A 20,202-nucleotide genomic window follows, 5' to 3' on the forward strand; every position below is an offset into this window, starting at 1 on the left:
CGAGACAGAATCTACGTCACGAGATACAAGACAGAATTTAACGTCACGAGATACGAGACAGAATTTTACGTCAACGAGATACGAGACAGAATTTTCATCATGAGCTACGAGACAGAATCTACGTCACGAGATACGAGACAGAATTTTCGTTGCGAGACACAAGACAGAATGTTCGTCATGAGTTACGAGACAGAATCTACATCACGAGATACGAGACAGTATTTTACGACAAGAGATACGAGACAGTATTTTACGACAAGAGATACGAGACAGAATTTTCGTTACGAGATACGAGATAGAATTTTCATCATGAGCTACGAGACAGAATCTACGTCATAAGATACGAGACAGAATTTTCGTCACGAGATACAGAACAAGACAGCTAGTCTAACAGGAACCGATACATATTGTCCGAGATGGGACATCACTTTCAGGATACTTTTTCGAGACGAGACAGACTCAATTTTCGTCTGATAGGTAACTCTAAGCGCCGACACCACAATATCTTCAAAATTTTAGAACTGACTCAGGGATTTAATTTTTAATTTTTAAAGAGAGAAAATATCTCTCGTAGTGTTCTTAAAATATACACTATAAGCTACGTATTAAAGATAGGATCGCCTTGATTGAATATTACGTACAGAAATTTGTTACATATCCTTGAAGGCATAATCTACCCGTTTTCCATACTCAAACAAAATTCTTATACTGTTGTTACATATAGTTTCTTCCAGTCATTTCAAAGATCTAACATAAAAAGTAAAGTAAGTAACAGTATGTAAGATGGCGCTGATGTCGGCCGAATGACAGTACACTGAACAGAAAATGGAGGTGATTTGACGCCATGAAATAACCAGCAATAGAGGAACTTTAAGCGACATAATTTATGTGTTTTTTAAAAAGGTTTCTTCTCAAGAAAGGAAAGAGCAAGTCAATAAAATGTGTTCATTTTATGCCTTGAAGGAAGTGGGCGATAAATGGAAGTGAATTATAAGTGTAACTGGTGGAATGAGGAAGTGGGAGGAGTAGGAAGAACTTCTGGAAATTCTCATATACGGTATTGTTTATCATAAACTCACATGGTTATGATTAAACTTGGAGATGATGATATCACAGATGAGCGCTTTAACATTATGTTGTTGCGATGTAATGAACTCACTGTTGGTAACTTTTAAATGCTGCATTGTATACAGAAGAAGCATATTGATTACATTCTACTTAAATATTTTGAATTTGTATGTGCTCACCATAAAATGTTATTCCTGACAGCAATTAAAGTTAGATAATACCTGTCCGTTTTAACCATTAACTGATAACATGACAGGTAACCTGACAACAGTGCCACTTTGACGATAATATGCGAAGAAGAGTCCAGGGAACAGGTAGGCGACCAATCAGATTGCTCATGAGCGTTGTGCTGGAGGAGTGTTATAGTGATCGCAACGAGTCGTGAAGCTTGACTTAGAACTACTAATTCAAGCATCCAATAGAACGCAAGGTTGTGTCCCAGTCATCAACCTACCTCCCATAAAATTTTGCCAGTGTTGTCTATCGCGCTATACGGAGAACATCTACTAAGAGGGCAGTGTTGCATTGCTGAAGAGTTTCATTATTTTGTTTCCTTTATTTTATATTTTTGTTATTATTATTGCTACCGTTTAATTTGAATAATTGTTAGTATTCGTGTTATAGTTCTTTAAGTGCTGTTTTTTATTGTTGTTGTTGCTTGTTTGCCATTTCTTCTAAGTTTGCCAACACTGTTGGGGCACTTCTCTTTCACGTTTTCTCAAGTATGCGTTCGGAAGGGAACTCTACGACTCTTGCCGAATTCTTCCGATGTATTACACGCGAGGCAAAGCAGTTCTATGATTGGTGTAGAGCCCAGGCTTCGCAAGTCGTCACAGTCAGTATAGTCTCTAACGTACGTAGTTTGAGATCAAGGGTGTGTGAGGTAAATACGCTGTGTGTGAGGCGGATTGATATAATAATCGATGTTCCTGCCATAAAACAAATCAGTAGTTAATCCTGAAAACGAACAGATATTAAACACAGCTATATTAACTATAAATAAATGTGTGTTACAATAGTCCAGACGTAATAATCCGAAACATTAAAGATTTTTTTTACAGGGTGTTCCAAAACAACACTGACAACGTTTGGGAAGCGATTCCTGACACCAATATAAGACAAAAAGTATAGACTATTCTGGGTGCACAAATGCTTCCTTTCGGAGTTATACGCTGCCGGAAACATGAAAAAAATAAACTTTAAAGGTCCATAGCTAATACTATGGGACCTACCGTAGTCGGGTCAAGACTTCACGGAACCAGTATGTGCCCTATCCAAATATCCATGTTTCAGAATCCTGCGGTATTTCCAAAACAATTTTTATAGAGATAGTCGGTGAGTACTTCAAATTATATGCCCGTGGCCAAACTCCCTACGCAGCCTATAACTCCGAAAGGAAGCATTTGTGCACCCAGCTTGGTCTACACTTTTTGTTTCATCTTGGTGTCAGGAATCACTTCCCAAATGTTATCGGTGTTTTTTAAAACACCCTGTATAGGCTAACTACTAGGGTTAAAAAGTACTTACTCAGCTGTTTCTTCTGGACGGGATGCTCGCAGTGAGGCGTATACAGTGACGAATATAGCGGGGATTCCCCAGCCGATGACATATAAATAAATCATTATCCTGGTTTCATTGACGAAGGCGATGATAAGCAACGTGTGGAGGTAGAGGCCCTCGCAGAACATCCAAAAATACGTGGCCACCAAAAAATACTGATTCACCACATGAAGAATCTGGCACGGGAGCTGAAAATAATAATAATAATAATAATAATAATAATAATAATAATAATAATAATAATAATAATAATAATAATAATAATAATAATAATAATAATAACGAAAGTGAATAAACCTATGATTACAAGTAATGGTGGGCGCAAAACCGATATGCCGGATTTTGAATTCCATAGTTGGTTTCAGTTTTCCCCCCCTGATTCTATGCTAGACTCAAGAGCTGAACCAATGCGGGGAATGAATATGGCCTTTCTGTTTCCACCAAATAGGAAAAGAAGAATTGAAATATTATTTTTTTAGAGCTTTATGGAGAGCAAATTGTACAAATTTTGTTTCACTATGACAAATTTTATCGAGTATTCCCCCTGTGTCTCTTTCTATATGTAAATAGATAAGTTCATTCTTTTGTTTTTAATCGTAGGCAAAAGAGCTATGAATAACAATCGTTTTAGTCATTCTAGGTTAGATCCAAGAGCCCAAAACCTATCCGAAATCATTTTGGCGCCAATTGGTAAGTTTGGGGAAGCTGCTGTCGAAATAGAGATACGCAAAAATTTCACGCTCCATTTCGCACACAAATGACACACTAACAATTGAGACTAGTTTGGTGCCAATCGGCGTTGGTGAGAGGTGCCGAATAAACTAGATACGGAACTATCTCACACTTCCTTTGTGTACAAATGATTTGAGAGCACAAATGTGGACAAACGATGGATAAGTAAGTGGCTGAAACAATTTTGGCGCCAAGGAATTGTTTAGGGAGGAGGACGCTGTAACTAGATATGCTATTATCTCACGACATATGGGGTGGGGGTGCCATTCAGACTTAGTTTTTGAATACCTTAAAATTGTTTTATGCACAAACATTTCACTGTTTTGGTAAAATCGGGAAGAGGCCTGGGGCAGAGATGGAGTGGGTCGGTGGGTCAAGTGGGTCAAGTTTTCTGGGTGGGTCAGTGGGTCAACAGCATGTGACCCACTGTGACCCACCACCCACCATGACCCACTGCGACCCACCACCCACCGTGACCCACTGCGACCCACCGACTCAGTATGATCTACCGACCCTCTCTGCTCACTGCATTGTGGACAGTATCTTCTGAAGACTGGTAAATTTGTCTCCGTTTTACTTTCAAGACCTTCATTTCCCTTTCTTTTCCACTTGTTTGTCTACTTACCTGAGGTGAGTATATCTAACCAAGTGAAAAAAGAACTTCAGGCACTTTTGGATATTGATATTTTTAATAGTAATAATAGCAATAGGATTTATACTACTACTTGGTTTTCGAGACCTGTGAGTTTTTAGAGCTAACTACTGGAAAAAATACATTTTTGAATCACTGTAATATATAAATTATTATATAAAAAATTGAATGTAACTATGTGTGCCTGATCATCACGGTCAAATTGCAGTCAAATGAAATTACTTTTGGTATATAGTTAGGCCTTAATCCAAACTGGGATGTTATATTGCTTTTATTATAATGCACAATATCCTAAGGAGGTAGTGAGGATCCGAATTTTTGCGAAAAAAAAAAATTAGTATCTCGCAAGCCGTTAAACTTACGGAGATGAAATTCAGTGTATTAACTCTTTATTGAAAATAAACAGAATGTGTCCTAGCATTTTTTAAAATTCTCCTTTATGGGGGGGGGGGGGCACTTTCTATATATGGAAAATCGGTAGTGAGTTGGTTTGTAAAAATGATCGAAAACGATCGATGTTATTTAAGAAAAAATCAGAAACAAAAAATACAGTGCTTGACTTCACATATCCATTGCTTTCTGCTATAATAATTGCTGAAGCTTATGTTTATTATTTGAAGCGCTTACAGCACAGGACAATCAACCCATAAAGTTGTGAGAAAAATAGGCATAAAATTTGTAGTGCAAGCTTAATTACACGGAAATTTGAAGTTTGGATTGTACGCATAATTGTATGGAAAATTTTACATTTTTTCTCCCTTTACGTTGGTCTACGTACTTTGATTTGGAACTTTGAAATTTCATCCTTTTTTCCACTGAAAAGTATTGATAATTCAACAAAGAAATAATTATACTATGATAATTTAATTGAAATTCATCGTAATTTGGCACATGGCAAACAGCAGTGTGGTAATTGAAGTTGAAGAAGGAGGGAAATTCCCATTCAACTCTGAACACTTTCCAGGAACCTCGTTCCCTTTCACTCTCTAGACGGGAGAGGGAACTTGGTAATGGTATAAAGCCTTCATGTGTAATTACAAAAATTAAATTTATAAACAAATAAGAAATCATCAGTTTATCAGGCTTTAATTGATAATTTATTCACAAGATTCCCTATCAAAGGCGTGGTAGATGAAGTTACTTTTCTACATGGGTCGACATTACCAACTGACATGGTCGATATGGAAAAGATGTATGGTGATAGAGAGATGATACTCCTTGCTGAGTATTTCAAACCTAACCAAGAAAAATCGTTATCATACTTATGTCTAACAAGTAGATTGTCGATGAGAAGTTGCAGAATCGGGTAGAAATATTATCAATTTCCACGACAGAGTGCGAACGGGAATTTCCCCTTATGAATTTACAGATGACTAATATTAGAAATACACTAAGTGCTCAAACATTGTCTAACTTGTTGCTCATCAATGTTAATGGTCCACCGCTAGACAAGCTCAAAGTAGACGAGCTAGTTATTTCTTGGCTGAAGGATGGACATCATTCCACTGCGGATGATTTACCGCCAAAAAGTTACCAACAGGTAATAAATCCGATTTCAGATTTGTTTTAAGGTGGAAAATTGCGTGTTACGGAAAATGTATACTTGAATTACTAATTGCTTATTTGTGTTATTCAACTTTGTACCTAATGTTTAGTAAGTCTCTTCTTTGCTTTAGGCAAACTACTTTGAATAAATATTCATAATAATTGCAATTATGCATATTTGTAACTTAAATTTAACATGGTGTTTTAGTGATTACACAAATTACAATTATGAGCATACTTTATGGAGATGCTCTCACAGAGGGTAACCGAGCACCTTTATACCCTATGAACAACTGATTTTTCAAGTCTTTTGGGAGAAAAATACTGTGAACTGAGAAACCATAACCTTTCCCATATTGTACAGGAGTATTTTCCTGCGAATAGAAGTTTCTTGTGGAATGCGTTCAGAAATTAACACTTGAAAGAATACTCCCTTAGTACAAGTATATTTTAGGCACACACTAATTTCCCCCCACCTCGAACTGTTTCAATTTCCTCACTGACAAACACTTAACCATTTTATATCGTAAAGGTCAGATCCACTGTTATTGTAACAGAGTGGTGCTTGAGCGATTGACTAGAAATTCAAACTCCGATTAGTGACAATTTCACAGTGTTGTTTTATTTCAAGTGTAAACTCTTTAGTCAGTTTAGAAGAGGCCGTGGACCGTGTTCAGAGTTGGTGACGATGGATTTTGGTGAGTCAGAATAGGTCAAAGTGGATGAGAGTGGTACATGGTGGGTGGTGGGTCAGAGTGGGTCACCGTGGGTGGTGGGTCATGGTGGGTGGTGGGTCATGGGTCAGAGTGGGTTATAGTGGGTGGTGGGTCAGTGGGTCGTGGGTCACGGTGGGTGGTGGGTGGTGGGTCAGTGGGTCGTGGGTCAAGTTTTCATTGGCCCACGCCAACTCTGGCCTGGGGGCTGTCTAAACGGACATAGATAACATTATGTTAAACAGGGGTGCCCACAAGGGGGGGCTATGACGCAAAGTGCGTCATTGAAATATTTGGGGGGGTAAAAAATCTGTATAAATATGTTTGAGGGGGTGTAAAAATTAATCGAAAAGAATATTTTTTTCATGGAAGAACACCTACGGGTAGACAATTGGGGGGGGGTGCGTCATGGACATAAGGGGGGTGGGCACCACTGTGTTAAACAGAAATTCAAGTTTTAGAGCTAATCGTAATTTTGTGCTGTATTTCATTAACCATGCTGTTTGCTGCCCTCTTGTTAGAGTCATATTGAAGAGTTTCGTGATTGTGTTGCTCAGCATGTTTCACTGCAGTAAGTGGCATTGTGCTTTGGTACTTGTACAGCATCTAGTTTTAAGTGTACCGGTTAAATTAATCGGTTTTCCTCCGTTTTCTCGCACGAGCTCGTTTTATTCAGCTCAATAAGATCTTTCAACAGGTGTAAGTGCAGAGGCGGAGTTATGGGGGAGCACGGGGGGCATTCTCCCAACTTTTTGACAAAAAATAAAAATGCCACCTATAAGATCCTTCAATTCTCATTTGTATTTACCGTGCCCCCCAGCTAGACAAAAGGCCTGCTCCCCCAGGAGATAATTCTTAACTCTGCCCATGTATAAGTCTCATCTTTGGATATTTCTCGCCGTTAAATGCTGGTACTGTAGCAAATAACGTCTTCACGTATATTTAATTAATTTTAAATTAAACATTCCAGGATACCAGGATGTGTTGTTATACACCGCTTTTACAGTACATTTTCGAGACGAGACAGCCACAAATCTTGTCTCGTGCGCATCCCTACTTATTATTCTGTTGTTTTTTCTGAAGAGCATATTCAATTTAAATCCTTCATATAAAAGGAAGACCGTAGTTTTACACTGCGCGGTTGTTTCTTAGAACAATTAGCAAAGTTATTTAGATATATTGTGGGTGATTCAGAAAGTAACGCCTTCAAGCCCACTACTTGACCAATAGTATTGCAAACATTCTGAACTATTTATCATTAATGCTATTTAGGCTATAGAATGTCACTTGTTTCACCTTCCTATGTCTTCTCATTCCAGAATAATAGAGCAATCCATGGAATCCAGTGGTGACGTCTTGTTGAAACAGTGGGCTGTCATCAGTGGCGTATTTAGGGGAGTGGCTTCCGGGCTTAAGCCCGCCCCCCGAAATCTTACTTAGTATAGTAAAGTAAATGAAATATCTTGCAGAATTTTCACATTTCCAGGCAAACCCCAACCCCGAAAGTTAACAAAGCCCCTCCCGAAACAAAATCGTAAATACGCCACTGGCTGTCATTGAATTTCTGACTGTGGAAGGTTGTATGCCCAGGAACATTCATCGCCGCCGACGACTCGTGGATACACCATTACAACCCGGAAACGAAGCGTCAGTCGATGGAGTACCGCCACATGTCTTCTCCTCCACACACACACACACAAAAAAAAAAAGTTGTCCCATTTGCTGGTAAAGTGTTGTTGACATTGTGTCTCATCTTTCTATACAGAGGTGTATACAGAAATTTTCAATGGTGGAGGGGGGCTGAAAATTTTTGAGCAAAACTGAATACGACATAGGCCTATTTTATGTTGAGCATGAAACCATATGCAAGTATGGCTATTACACACACACACACACACACACACACATTATATATATATATATATATATATATATATATATATATATATATATATATATATATATATTAATAAACATGCATAGGAGAAAAGTGCCAAGAACAGAGAGAGCCGAATTGGAGTGGGGCTTAAAAGCGTTCCGCTGCAATAACATATTCGCTTGTTAAAAGTGTTTAACTGTTTGTTTTGTGTGTGGTGGGGGTGGAGGTGAAGAGGGATGGATGGTCATGTTGTAGATTTGCTTCCTTTTGTTCTGCATTTCGACAAAAGACGTTAGATGACAATTTCGTGAGTTTTTTCTCTTATCGCTGCAAGTACATTAAAAAAACTTTAACACTCAATGCGGTCTCGAGCCGGATGAGCCCCCCCCTAAAGACGCCACTGCTCCTATAGTCCGGATCTGGCACCCTGCGACGTTTGGCTCTTCCTCAAATTTAAGAATCACCTTACGGACCAACACTACAGCTGTGACGCGGAGGTAGAAGCAGCAGTTCGTCAATGGTGTTGCAAATAGCCAGGGGTGCCCACAAAGGGGGGTTATGACGCAAACTGCGTCATTGAAATATTGGGGGTGGTTAAAAATCTATATAAATATGTTTGAGGGAATGTAAAAATTAATCGAAAAGATTTTTTTTTCATGGAAGAACACCCACGGATAGACAATTGAGGGGGGTGCGTCATGGACATGAGGGGAGTGGGCACCACTGAAATAGCCACCACAATTTTTCGCCGACGGCATGAAAAATTTTGTTTCGCGTTGGCGCAAGTGTGTTGCCCGTAATGGGGACTATATTGAAAAATGATGTCACCATTCGTAACTGACATTGCAAGCTTTCCACTGATACCCATTTCGGGACTATCTGTCAAGCACAAATAAAGTATCACCTTGGAGGCATTACTTTCCGAATGACTCTCGCATATATATTTGAATTTCTGAAATACATTTTAGAATCAAACAATTTCGACATGTCTGTGTACATTAATCTTAAATTAAGATTCCATATTGCAGGTGACAGGTATGTGATGGAAATCGAAATATTACTAAACGAACTACATAGAAAAAAATAACTATACACACAAGAGCCAAAGTTATTACAGAGAAAGGGGAGCCGGTGACATGTAGAGAAATGTATGAATAGGTTAGCGTGTATAACATTGACACTTCTCTTCGAGTGGATAAATAACATTTATGTAAGAGGCAAGGATACGCAGAGACATTTTCAAATGGATCGAAGCGAATGTACTATTGACGTGTATTTGCAAAACCAGGAGGAAGGATTCCCTCGGGGAACATTTTAGGAGCACCGTGAACAAATACGAACGCGGAAACCACTAAATCCAAGGCGGAAAATGGAGCCAAACAAGAATGGAAGAAGATGTGAAAATGTTCCGTTGCAAGAAGATTTCTTTCAGACGTTTCTTTTGCTGTTATGAACACTCCTTCTCGTCTGCTCTGCAGCTTCAGAAATCCCCTCCCACTGTCCCTCATTGGTGAAGATACGTAATAATAGAAGATAAAGTGGTACCATTTTTCTGATATTCATAACATTCTTGTCCAACGAGGCAATATTAAAAAAAATAAACTTGTTAGCACTTTCGTCTGATAAAAACAGAAAATAACAATCCAGTTTGGCAGTAGTTTTCCAATCATGGAAAGTTACGGCGAAACTAAACTGGTTCTTCTAGAGATATTTATACAAACAGCCAACTTCACATTCAGTATCTGCATGGAGTAATGATTTCAGAGGGTTGTCCCGGGGGCAGTAGCGTTATCTCAGATTTTACCTGGGTGGGCAAGCATTGTCTAATGAACATAAAAGTTTCATGTTTTTCAGTAGTATAGTGTATTAGTATAAATTTATTTAAAAAGAAAGCATTTTTCAAACTCTGGAGAGGGCAATTGACCCCTGACCTTCCCAAATGACGCCTCTGTTCGCGGGGATAACAATTTCTCACAGCAGCTACGTTATTCCCTTCATAGCATATCTCCCACCGTGCTCAGGGTGGGCTACCAGCACTTTCACAGTACCGCTACTACTTTTACACTCCGAATATGAAGTCCCCTCCCCCCCAGGTAAAACCGTCTGAAATCACAATTTTAAATAGGCAACCAAATTCAGGTTGACAACTTAGAGACATCGGTACATAATATTAACTGGCATTTTCGAAGGATAAAATACAAGGTAATTAATTGCCTCTTTCCAAACAGAACAAATTCGTTTATCAAGAAACTTACTTCACCATTTTTAAAAATGTGACTCGTGGACTCCAGGGTCATGCGGGAAGAGAAACATGGACCCTTTGAAAATTACTTTTGAAGACGTACGCATTTTGAAAATACAACTCATCTTCCTCCTTCTCAGTAATGGACAAAAGATTGTTGACAACGGATGAGAGGTGATGATATATGAAAGCAGGAACGTACGTAGGGGTAGGTCGTAGGAATCCAGGATCATCCCCGAAATCACGACCTTTGTGAAAATGTAGTCTAATTTTAGGGGCGAATGTATAAATTATAATATAATTTATCCTCATATTGAATTTGAACCCCTCCGGAAATATAGTCTTGCGTACGTCTGCACGAAAGTGACAAAATTGATTATATAACAAAAAGTTGAGAGAGGGTGTTGAGAAGGTAAACACTTTGAAAAGCATGGGCAAATGAACTTTCCAGACGAATAATGGCAAAGACAACAATACTGCTGAATTGCGATAACAGGCGGCCCACAAAGGGACATAACATAGACTGTTCAAATATGCCAAGATCAGACGTGTAAAATTAGTCCTCGCGTATCACCATTTGAACCTTGGGACTCCACTGTGTTCCTGAATGATATTAGGAAGTTGCATACCTGTACGATAGAGTCGAAATGAGGAACGTTCTACCGATGGCATCGACCATTATGGTAGCCTGGTACATTCAAATACGCCTGGTATTTCTGAGAACACCATGATAGCTGCACTGATATAGGAATCGGGTTCTTGCGTGTAGCAATAGATGTTTCGCATACTAGCTTTTTCATTTCTCTCACAGAAAGATATATCTATAACTGAGTTATGTCAGGTAAGCGTGGTGACCAAGGCACAGGCCCACTCCTGTCAATCGAACACTGCGAATATTTGTTTTTGGAAGTTTCTAGTATCAATGTTAAAATGTGCAAGTACGTCGTCATGTTGGAAGCACATCCGCTGCCTAATTGTTGATGGCACATTCTCTAGAAATTCCGGCAAGATGCCACGTAGATATGCAAAGCAATTGCCGCCACAATACCGGTTAACGACAAATAAAGAATAATAAGATGATTTTGCATTATTCTAAACAATAAACTACAGTTAATAAAACTTTTGCTGATGGTGTTGCAAAAGAGTAGCATGCGTATTTCATTATCCACAGATGATTGTTGTGGCTGTTGAATATGCAGTCCTCACAAAAAATATAAATAAAGAACACAATGTTGACCGTATATATAGTATCAGGTTGAATACCCTCTTCTGTAGAGGAAATGGTGAGATGTTACTGTATGAATCGAGTACTTTTCTAGATCTGTATCTCTATCATCGCTTTCTACACACAAACGACTTTTACGTCGATGACGACGCCAACTTTAATTTCTCCGGAAGGAGGGGGGAAGCAGAGGAGCAGAGATATTAAATAACAGTTTTACATTACTTGACCTCCATTACAACATGTCTGGGGAACGGACAAAGCCACCTGGGGACACTCATCCGATTGCTCTTCTCTAATGTCACTGTTTCACGTCATTCAACGCGGAACAGATGTCTTCTGTCTGACAGCGTGAAAGTTGCCTCCATAAGTATATTGTAAAGTTCTGCTTGCGCAGGTATAGATAGAGCATAGATAGAACAAATTATAGTCCAGAAATTATAGAAGAGGAAAAATCTCTCTTCTATAAACAGTATGTTACACAAAACACTATAATGTAAAATCCTCTAATACTTGGGTAAAATATGACATCCCAAGGGACGAGTAGCCTAAAGAAGGATCTCCACAGAGCTCTGAGCAAACTAGTTGGAGCGGATTAAGATCCCCAATGCTACACGGAAGCTGGGTGGCTGAGGTTAGGAGTCTTACAGAGTCAGGTCTCTATTTATATATTGTGGGCCCCTGTGCTCTAAATAATTTGCCGCCCTCTTGCACAAACTTATGTTTCAAAAAAGGAAACAAGCCGTGATTTTGCAAACATACCAGCTCTTGTTGAGTAGTAGTTAAAGTATGACGCGTTAGAAATATTTAAATCGTCATTTTAAATGGCGTAATTGTCTCAATGATGATTATGATGTGATGTTCTGCCCGAAGGTAGGTGTTTGACATTGCCGAAGCTCTCTGGGCAAGGTGAATCCATGGTAGTTTGCCATTGCTTTCCGTGGGATGATGATGACATACTAACTACGGAACCTACAGTTTAACTTGGAATCTGAACTTCTTGTGTCCCCACCGGCAATCGAATCCGGGAGCCCTTGATTACAAGGTAACAAACTTAGCCACTCATCCATTGGGGACACATTCTCTCAGTACTGGCATGAGTTTATTCATGTAGGTTTTAATTTACTGTCCAGAGAAAATGCATTCTATTAATTGTTAAGCTGTCTGTCTGTCTGTCTGTAGGGCTTTTCAACTCGAGAACCATAATAGACGGAAACATTAAATTTTAATGTTTTAAAGCTCTCAGGGAAATTATTAAAATAGCCTGTTCCAGGTCCCAAGGCCCCACCTGAGCTGAGATATGGGGATGCAAAACCCCCATAAGAATAATATGTGACATTTTAAAAATAATTGAAAACGAGCAATATTAGAGTTGAATTCATAGTTTTTGGGGTAGCTTAGATGGATAGTGACAGTTTTAATCCAATTTAACTTCAAGGTCATACTCCACTTCCCATTGAGGGGGCGAGATTTTAAAAGTAATCGAAAACGACAGATATTAGTGTTGAATTCATAGTTTCGAGGTCGTTGTGTTTAACGGTATCAGTTTTCATGATGCTCATCCTCATCCCTAGGGTGGGGAGCGATGACTTTTAAAAATAATCAGAGAAGCTAGCTAATTAAGTAACTACTGTAATTAGACCGAATGAAACACATTATAACGTATTTTTCTCGCGCTTGCGCAGGACCCTGCGGGTTGCTATTTTTAAATATTACTTTATTGTGCATTAAAAAAAAAAAGATCCAAAATTCTGCCGCCCTGTGCTCGAGCACAGAATAGAACTTATCTAAATACAGGCCTGCACAGAGTTCTGAGCGAACTAAGTCAGCAAGAAAGGAGGCCTAGTGTTTCGAGCAAACTAAAGGCTTTGGGGTTAGATTCCTCTTAAAGCTCCAGGGAAGATGAGAAAGTGGTGGTGACAAGCCGTAGACTGATAATAATCGTTGTGATCCTCCTGGTTTTTATAGGTGCAGCAGTGTTGCGGTGGCGCTGTTGCAGTGGCGTAGCTGATGTTCCTGTCGTCTGCCACCGTAGTAAGCAAGGATGTTATAAAATAGAGGATCTGTCCATGTGTATCTTCATCCTATTAAATCAATGAAGCCAAGAAACAACTGAGCATCGGCACGTCTGATTGGCTACTCTCGTTTCCGACATTTTCTAATTGGCTACTTTCGTTTCCGCCGTGATTGTTGGCTCAAAACTTTACAATCTTATTGGGCGGAGTGGGCAGAGTAGGGGTGGAGAAACCGTGACGTATGGCTTTAAGATTTTGTTGTAAGGGCAGATCCTCTATTTTATAACATCCTTGGCAGTAAGTCATAGTAAGACGCATATGGTTAATGATTGTAAACATAAGCACGTATGGATTGTTTGTTAACAAAGCCATGGCCGGAATATTGCAATAGTTTTATTCATAGAACAATGACATTGTCTTGTGTTATGATAGTGCACATGTCTGGATGAAGAGCATCACGCAGTGTGTAATATAGGGTGTAATAATGGATAGTTACTTATCATATCGTTGTTGCAAATGGAGAACTGTCCAGAGTGGTAAAATCAAGACTTCTTAGTTGCCACGATACCGATCAAATCCAAAGGTTGAATGGTTCCAAATCTAACGATCAAGAAACTTATTACTCAATGTCAACTCAGAGTGTCTGCTACTCCAAATTCTTGTATATATGTACTCTTTCCGTAAGATCTTTGGTTAAACTTGTGATTTCAGCTATGCGTCCATCTCTGAACGAGACCTCAAGTTCGACTATCAATTTAAAAAAAAGCACAAAATCAATAATTTAATGTCACCCTAGAGAGTGTTTGACAATCATCAGGGATCGAGCAACTATTCACCCATCCCACACACAAGATATTTTTCATTTTATCTTAAGATGACTATATATATAAATCTAACGCCTTATGTGTACTAACTACTTACCTCACTTGCTTCAAGCACACTCACATCATCCACTACAACATCATACCACAACAGCCAGAGGGAGTTGCTGACTGCTAGCGACAGAAAAAGGTTCTTGTGGATCTGAATTCGTGCACACGAAAGGGATCTTCGAACAGAAAAAAACAAAATCAATCAATTTAAATTCCTCTTAAACAAACAAACAAGAACATATAAATAGCTTATTTTTTCCCAATATTTCGTAATGGTCTTGAGTACCTGTACCATTTATTTTTTAAAAACCCATTGATTTGTACTAGGTGTACCAGAAATCCTGTACTATAGGCCAATTCCATTATGAGTCATCATTAGCATCATAGGTATTCTGCCATTATTGGAAAGTCACCTATTGCAACTGGGAAGTTTCCATGCTCCACGATCTTCCGCTAATCTCTAGGTGTTCAGTAAAATTTTTCTGTTTTTTATACTGTCCATCAACTGTATTCGCCCTCTCTCTCGCTCTCTCTCTTTCGTGCAACCTTATCCTCTAGCACGTCTCTCATGATATAGTTCCTTCTTATCCAATGTTCCAACCAGTTTCCTTTCCTCTTTTCAATAATATCTAAAATTATTCTTTTTTCCCACACCATTTCTAACACCCTCTCATTTGTAACACCTAACTAATTCTTTCCATTTTTCTCCACACCTACATTTCGAAATCTTCCAGTCGTTTCTCATCATTTTTGCGTAATGTCTATGTTTCTGACCTATACAGTACAGTACTCCACACGCAGCATTTTATGAGTCTTTTTCTCAACTCTTTATTCAAGGTCCCGCAAAACAGTATTTTCTTCTTCCTAAAGTTTTATTTCGCGATTTCTATCCTTGCTTTTACTTCACGTTCACATTTTTTTATAATTACTAATAATACTACCTAGGTATCGAAAACTAGTCACCTGTTCTATTTCCTGCCCTCCTACTTCTATATTTGACACTGACCCCTTCGTTCCAATCACCATGGCTTTTGTCTTTCTAATATTTATTTTCAACCCATATTCTTCACAGCTCTTCCTCAAATTTTCTAGCATCTTATTGATTTTTCTTTCTGATTCTACAACAAGCGTCATATCATCTGCAAATTGTATAAACCTAATCATTCTACCTCCTAACGAAATGCTGTCTTCATTATGTAGTCTCTTTTTCACTACCTCTTTTAGATAGATATTAAATAATGTTGCTAAGAGAGTGTTGGTATCTCTGTCAAGCTCACATTAGAATTGCACTCTATTCTGTTGTTTCCTCCCCTATTCTAATACTTACTTGTTGGTTCATATCTAGGTTTCTTATGAGTCTTTGATCTTTTCATTCTAAGCGAATCTTCTTTAGAACTCCTAACAAAAATTCCCATTTCACGCAGTCAAACGCGTTTTTTAGATCAATAAATACCATATACACCTCTTTCGTTTTTTTTTTTCCATAGCCCTTTCACAGATTACCCTTACAGGAGCAGTTCGACTTAGAAATGCATTTTTTTACAATTTATTTCCATTTGTAGAGTTGAAAATTCTAAAAGGAATGGTGTTTGTTTGATCGCAATACGTTCAGTCGTTAGCGAGTAACAGAGGAAGAAAGATTTTGTGATGACGTCATAAGTGGTCAAGGAGCGAGAGCAGGCTTACATACTACATACACAGTGTCAAGCATTTCGTTTGTGAGAGGTGCGCTGGCACGTTCTAAGTGCGGTTTCCTTTTCCAGAACTGATTGCAAAGACTTACAAATATCATCTGCATGTAGAAAATGATATCTGATGGTGGGCTGTACAAACGTTTTTATAATATTATAAAACGTATTCTATAGAGCATAAGTTCAGCGTTTAAAAAAAAAATCGAAACCAATATCATGTAAATAGATGGCGAACGAGATTGCTGCAACACCTAAGTACCTTTTCTTTAATCATTCTTCCGATTACCAAACATAAGTATGTTCATTTTCACGTTTTGTTGCAATTTTTAACGCTGACCCTATAATTTTGTGCTTCAAGGTATGTACAGGAGCGTAACATATGAGGCAAAAATGAAATAACATCTGTAAAGTTTGCCAAAATACGAAAAACACTTCACCGGTTAAATTTCTTTTATTCGCATAGCTGTCCTCGAACATTTCTCATCACCCCTTTCATCATCATTGTCACATGATACAGAGAAATTAAACGATGAATCAATGTCTTGAGGAACAGTTATCGTCACTGATTCTTTCTACAAGCCGATATATTTCACTCCCTAATTCACATTGTATAGCTTATTTCTTAAGCAGTATCTTCAAAATCATGAGTGAGATCGTCTCTATTACCCTCTAATGCCTCGTCTTGACTACAACCGTCAATTGCGTCTTGTACGATATTTGTACGTTGGTAACTGGACATAGATCTGTGCTTGTTCAATGGCTCGGATTTTAAACCTTTCAATAATATACTTGGAACAGCATTCTTTCTCAGTTTGCGTGTAAATAATTCTCCTGGCATTAGCCAGAAGTGGATCTAGAACCCAGACTATGATAGGTATATCATGTTTACTAAAAACTTTCAGAAATATCTAAATAATAGCTTAAACCAATTTTGTCAATCAAAAACTGGGGGGCCTAGGCCCCCGGCCCCAGCCTAGATCCGCCACTGGCATTAACTTTTCTTTCAGCAAACTTGACTTCTCGAAGGCAGGTTCTTCAAGATGTTTGGAACACGAGTGATTTTATTTGGTACATTTTTTCCCATTGATTTTCTTGAGCCATAATTTATATCGATCTGGTGATTTCTCACGACTTGGAAACGTAAAAAAAAGATATTTTATGTCCTCAGCTTTAAATGCACAAGAATTACAACCGAAAACACAGCAGGTGTTAGGCATTTCTACATCACTTTACAGACACAGCACGCGCTGTACTAATACGTGTTTTCTACTTCACACTAGTGTTTCTTTCAGAAAGAAATTCCGGGGGGGGGGACACTTAGTATTCGGAGAGGCACATTATTTTTACACAGTACCATTATATTTATTATATATAGACGTATTATTTTGGTCTCCTCCGGGGAACCCATGCTGGTCCTCTTCATTTTCATTTTCTTCCATACAATCTTTTGTTCGGTATTCGAAGCAAAATTTTTGCAACTAATCGATATCCAATCGATATGCAACTAATAGTTCTATAATTTTCACATATCTCTGGGTTCCATTTCTAAGCCATTGGTATCATGATCGTTTTCAGGAAGTCTTTTGGCCACTCTCCTGTTTCATATATTTCATTGCAAAGTCTTAACAATTCTTTCGCCATATTCTTAATGAATTCGATTGGTATGTTACCTATCCCGGTTGCCTTTACATTTCTAATCTCGGTTTATAGCTTTTCCAAACTCATCCCGAAGAATACTAAACCCTTTATCGTCTTCTCGTACTTTATTTTCTACCTCAACATCTAAGCCACATCTATCTCTGCTCTCATATAAGTCCTCAGCGTATTCTTTCCATCCTTCCATCCTAATACTTCACTTTTCTCGCTGATCACCTTCCTATTCTTATTTTCTACTACCATCGTAATATCACCTTGTTTCCTGCAAAGTTCCATAGATTGCACTACTTTATACATTTCTTCATATCTCCTAACTCTTTTGTAATTTTTCTATGTTCTCGCATTTTCTTTTGTAAAACTCTTCCCTTGCTCTGTCTGTTTCCCTTCATAATTGGTTGTTTAACTTCCTGTACATCTTTTTGCGCTCTTCTGTATCAACCTGTTTCCACGTCTTCCTTTCCCTCCTTTTCTGCAATGTTTGTTCTGTAACCCATGGTTTCGTAGCAGTTTTGTGTTCGCGGTATCCTACTACTTCTTCTGCAGCCCGCTGTATGCATAGTTTAATATGCTCCCACCGTCTGTTACTATCCACACATATTCTTTCAGTCATTTGAGTATTTTTCTTCGAATTTTTGAGCTCCAATCACACCAGCCGTTTGAGCTTCACACTAGTAAGATATCCTTTGTTAAATCGAAAAGCAGTGTTGCCAATACAGCAGGCTGTTTGAATAGAGAGTAGGGGCACGCAAAAATGAAAGGGGCATCATGCACACTGTTATGGGAGGGGAACCTTGCTTACTTGAAATCCGTTTCCCAACTATGCTTTATGTTGGTGCAGTGACTGCCCAAGGTACTCTCACAAAGGGAAAGCCTACTGAACTGGTAACGTTGCTTTTTCATTGAATATGGATTACCTTATCAATTTGGAGCCCAAATGACTGGCGCGATTGAAAAAATCTACCATTTTAGATTGAAAACCATCTATTTTTAACAGCTTTTCTCTGTTGTCATTTTTTAAGTATCTTTACGCCCTCATAACAGACTTGGAATATGGCCCCGGACTATTGATATACCTAGTACAGTGAAGAATCATATTCCTTTTTCCCTGAAAACACACGTCTTCTCAAAAGTAACAACTTTACTGACTCGCGGAAGTAAACTGTACACAATGCAGGACTACCAACCTTTGGAGAAAACATTACTTACAGCGCTCTGAACACAATCGCTTGATATACGATCGCTTGATATATACTTACAGCGTTCGTATATTTTTATGGGTATATAGTAAGGATGTCAACTCTTGAAAATAAAATTGCTGGCACCCGCTCATAATCTTCAAAAGTAATGAATAATACTTTATTTTAAACTTTTTATATATAGTTGGACTTTTAACTTTTTATATATAGTTGGAACGCACTATATAATAATTCTCGATTTTTAAGTAGTTTTCTGGAAATGGTTGTGCCATGTTTTGGTAAGTATTTGTAGAGATCTAATCAGTTTTTATTGGAAGCATTGGGGTGTGAGCTAATAGGTTGAATAAAACTTGAAATTTTACAAAAAAAAAAAAAAAAAAAAAAAAAACTTTTAACATTCTTCATTTTGTGATATATCTTTTAAATACACTTTTTTCTTTTAAATGGACCAGGAAACCTTATTCTGAGCGAACAAGGAAGAAACGTTTGCAGTGTGTAAACAAGGTGGAAAATCGATGAATGTCATATTTATAGATTGTATACGTTCGTGCAAAATCGAAACAATATACAGACTTGATCCTACCGTTTATAAAGACAGCGACAAACACCTAGGCAAGAACTAATATTGACTGGGATTAAAATATTTCTATTTACCGTAAAAGTAGGCGAAACTTGGGACAGAAAATCACGTTTTCCGTATCGACGTAGAATCTAATTTCTCTGCGGATTTTCTGGTATTACACTTCCAATTAAAGACTAGCATTTGTGTTACGTAGAAAAGGTATTACATGCAAAGAAACGTGCAATCTAGAAAGCTCAAAAAAGAACAGTAAAAAAAAAAGACTTTATTTTAAGAACAATCTTCTTTTCTTGTGATTCCCTGTTGTTATTATTTTGATGCTCAAGTTACATTATTTTTTGTTCTCTTGAGGGAATAAGCAGCATTAGAAAAGTTTAAGTCTCTATGGAAAATTAATTTAGATTTTTTCTTTCGGATTCTGTATACGATCTGCTATTACGATAAGACGTTTCCCTACCCCCACCTTTCCGTCACTAAGTCTTCAATAATCAGATAAAGTAGAAAGTTTTCTTAGATCAATTTTCCGTTAATTCCCTTTTGTTATCTGAAAACTTTTGTGTTAATATTAGAAGAACCCTG

General features: G+C 38.1%; 1 protein-coding gene across 3 annotated transcripts in view; it reads right to left on the reverse strand.

The window, feature by feature from the left end:
* LOC145668977 (calcitonin gene-related peptide type 1 receptor-like) overlaps window positions 1–20,202 on the reverse strand; it is a 789,948-nt gene that overhangs the window by 47,145 nt on the left and 722,601 nt on the right. For all 3 annotated transcript variants that reach the window (XM_081737282.1, XM_081737283.1, XM_081737284.1), the window contains 2 exons: window positions 14,550–14,676; window positions 2,596–2,816 (listed from right to left, as the gene is read on the reverse strand). In XM_081737282.1, the coding sequence (XP_081593408.1) occupies window positions 2,596–2,816; window positions 14,550–14,676 (348 nt within the window). The remainder of the gene's footprint in view (window positions 1–2,595; window positions 2,817–14,549; window positions 14,677–20,202) is intronic.

The sequence above is a fragment of the Thermobia domestica genome, chromosome 13, assembly GCF_964235325.1.
Source record: "Thermobia domestica chromosome 13, izTheDome1.hap1.1, whole genome shotgun sequence".
Taxonomy (NCBI): domain Eukaryota; kingdom Metazoa; phylum Arthropoda; class Insecta; order Zygentoma; family Lepismatidae; genus Thermobia; species Thermobia domestica.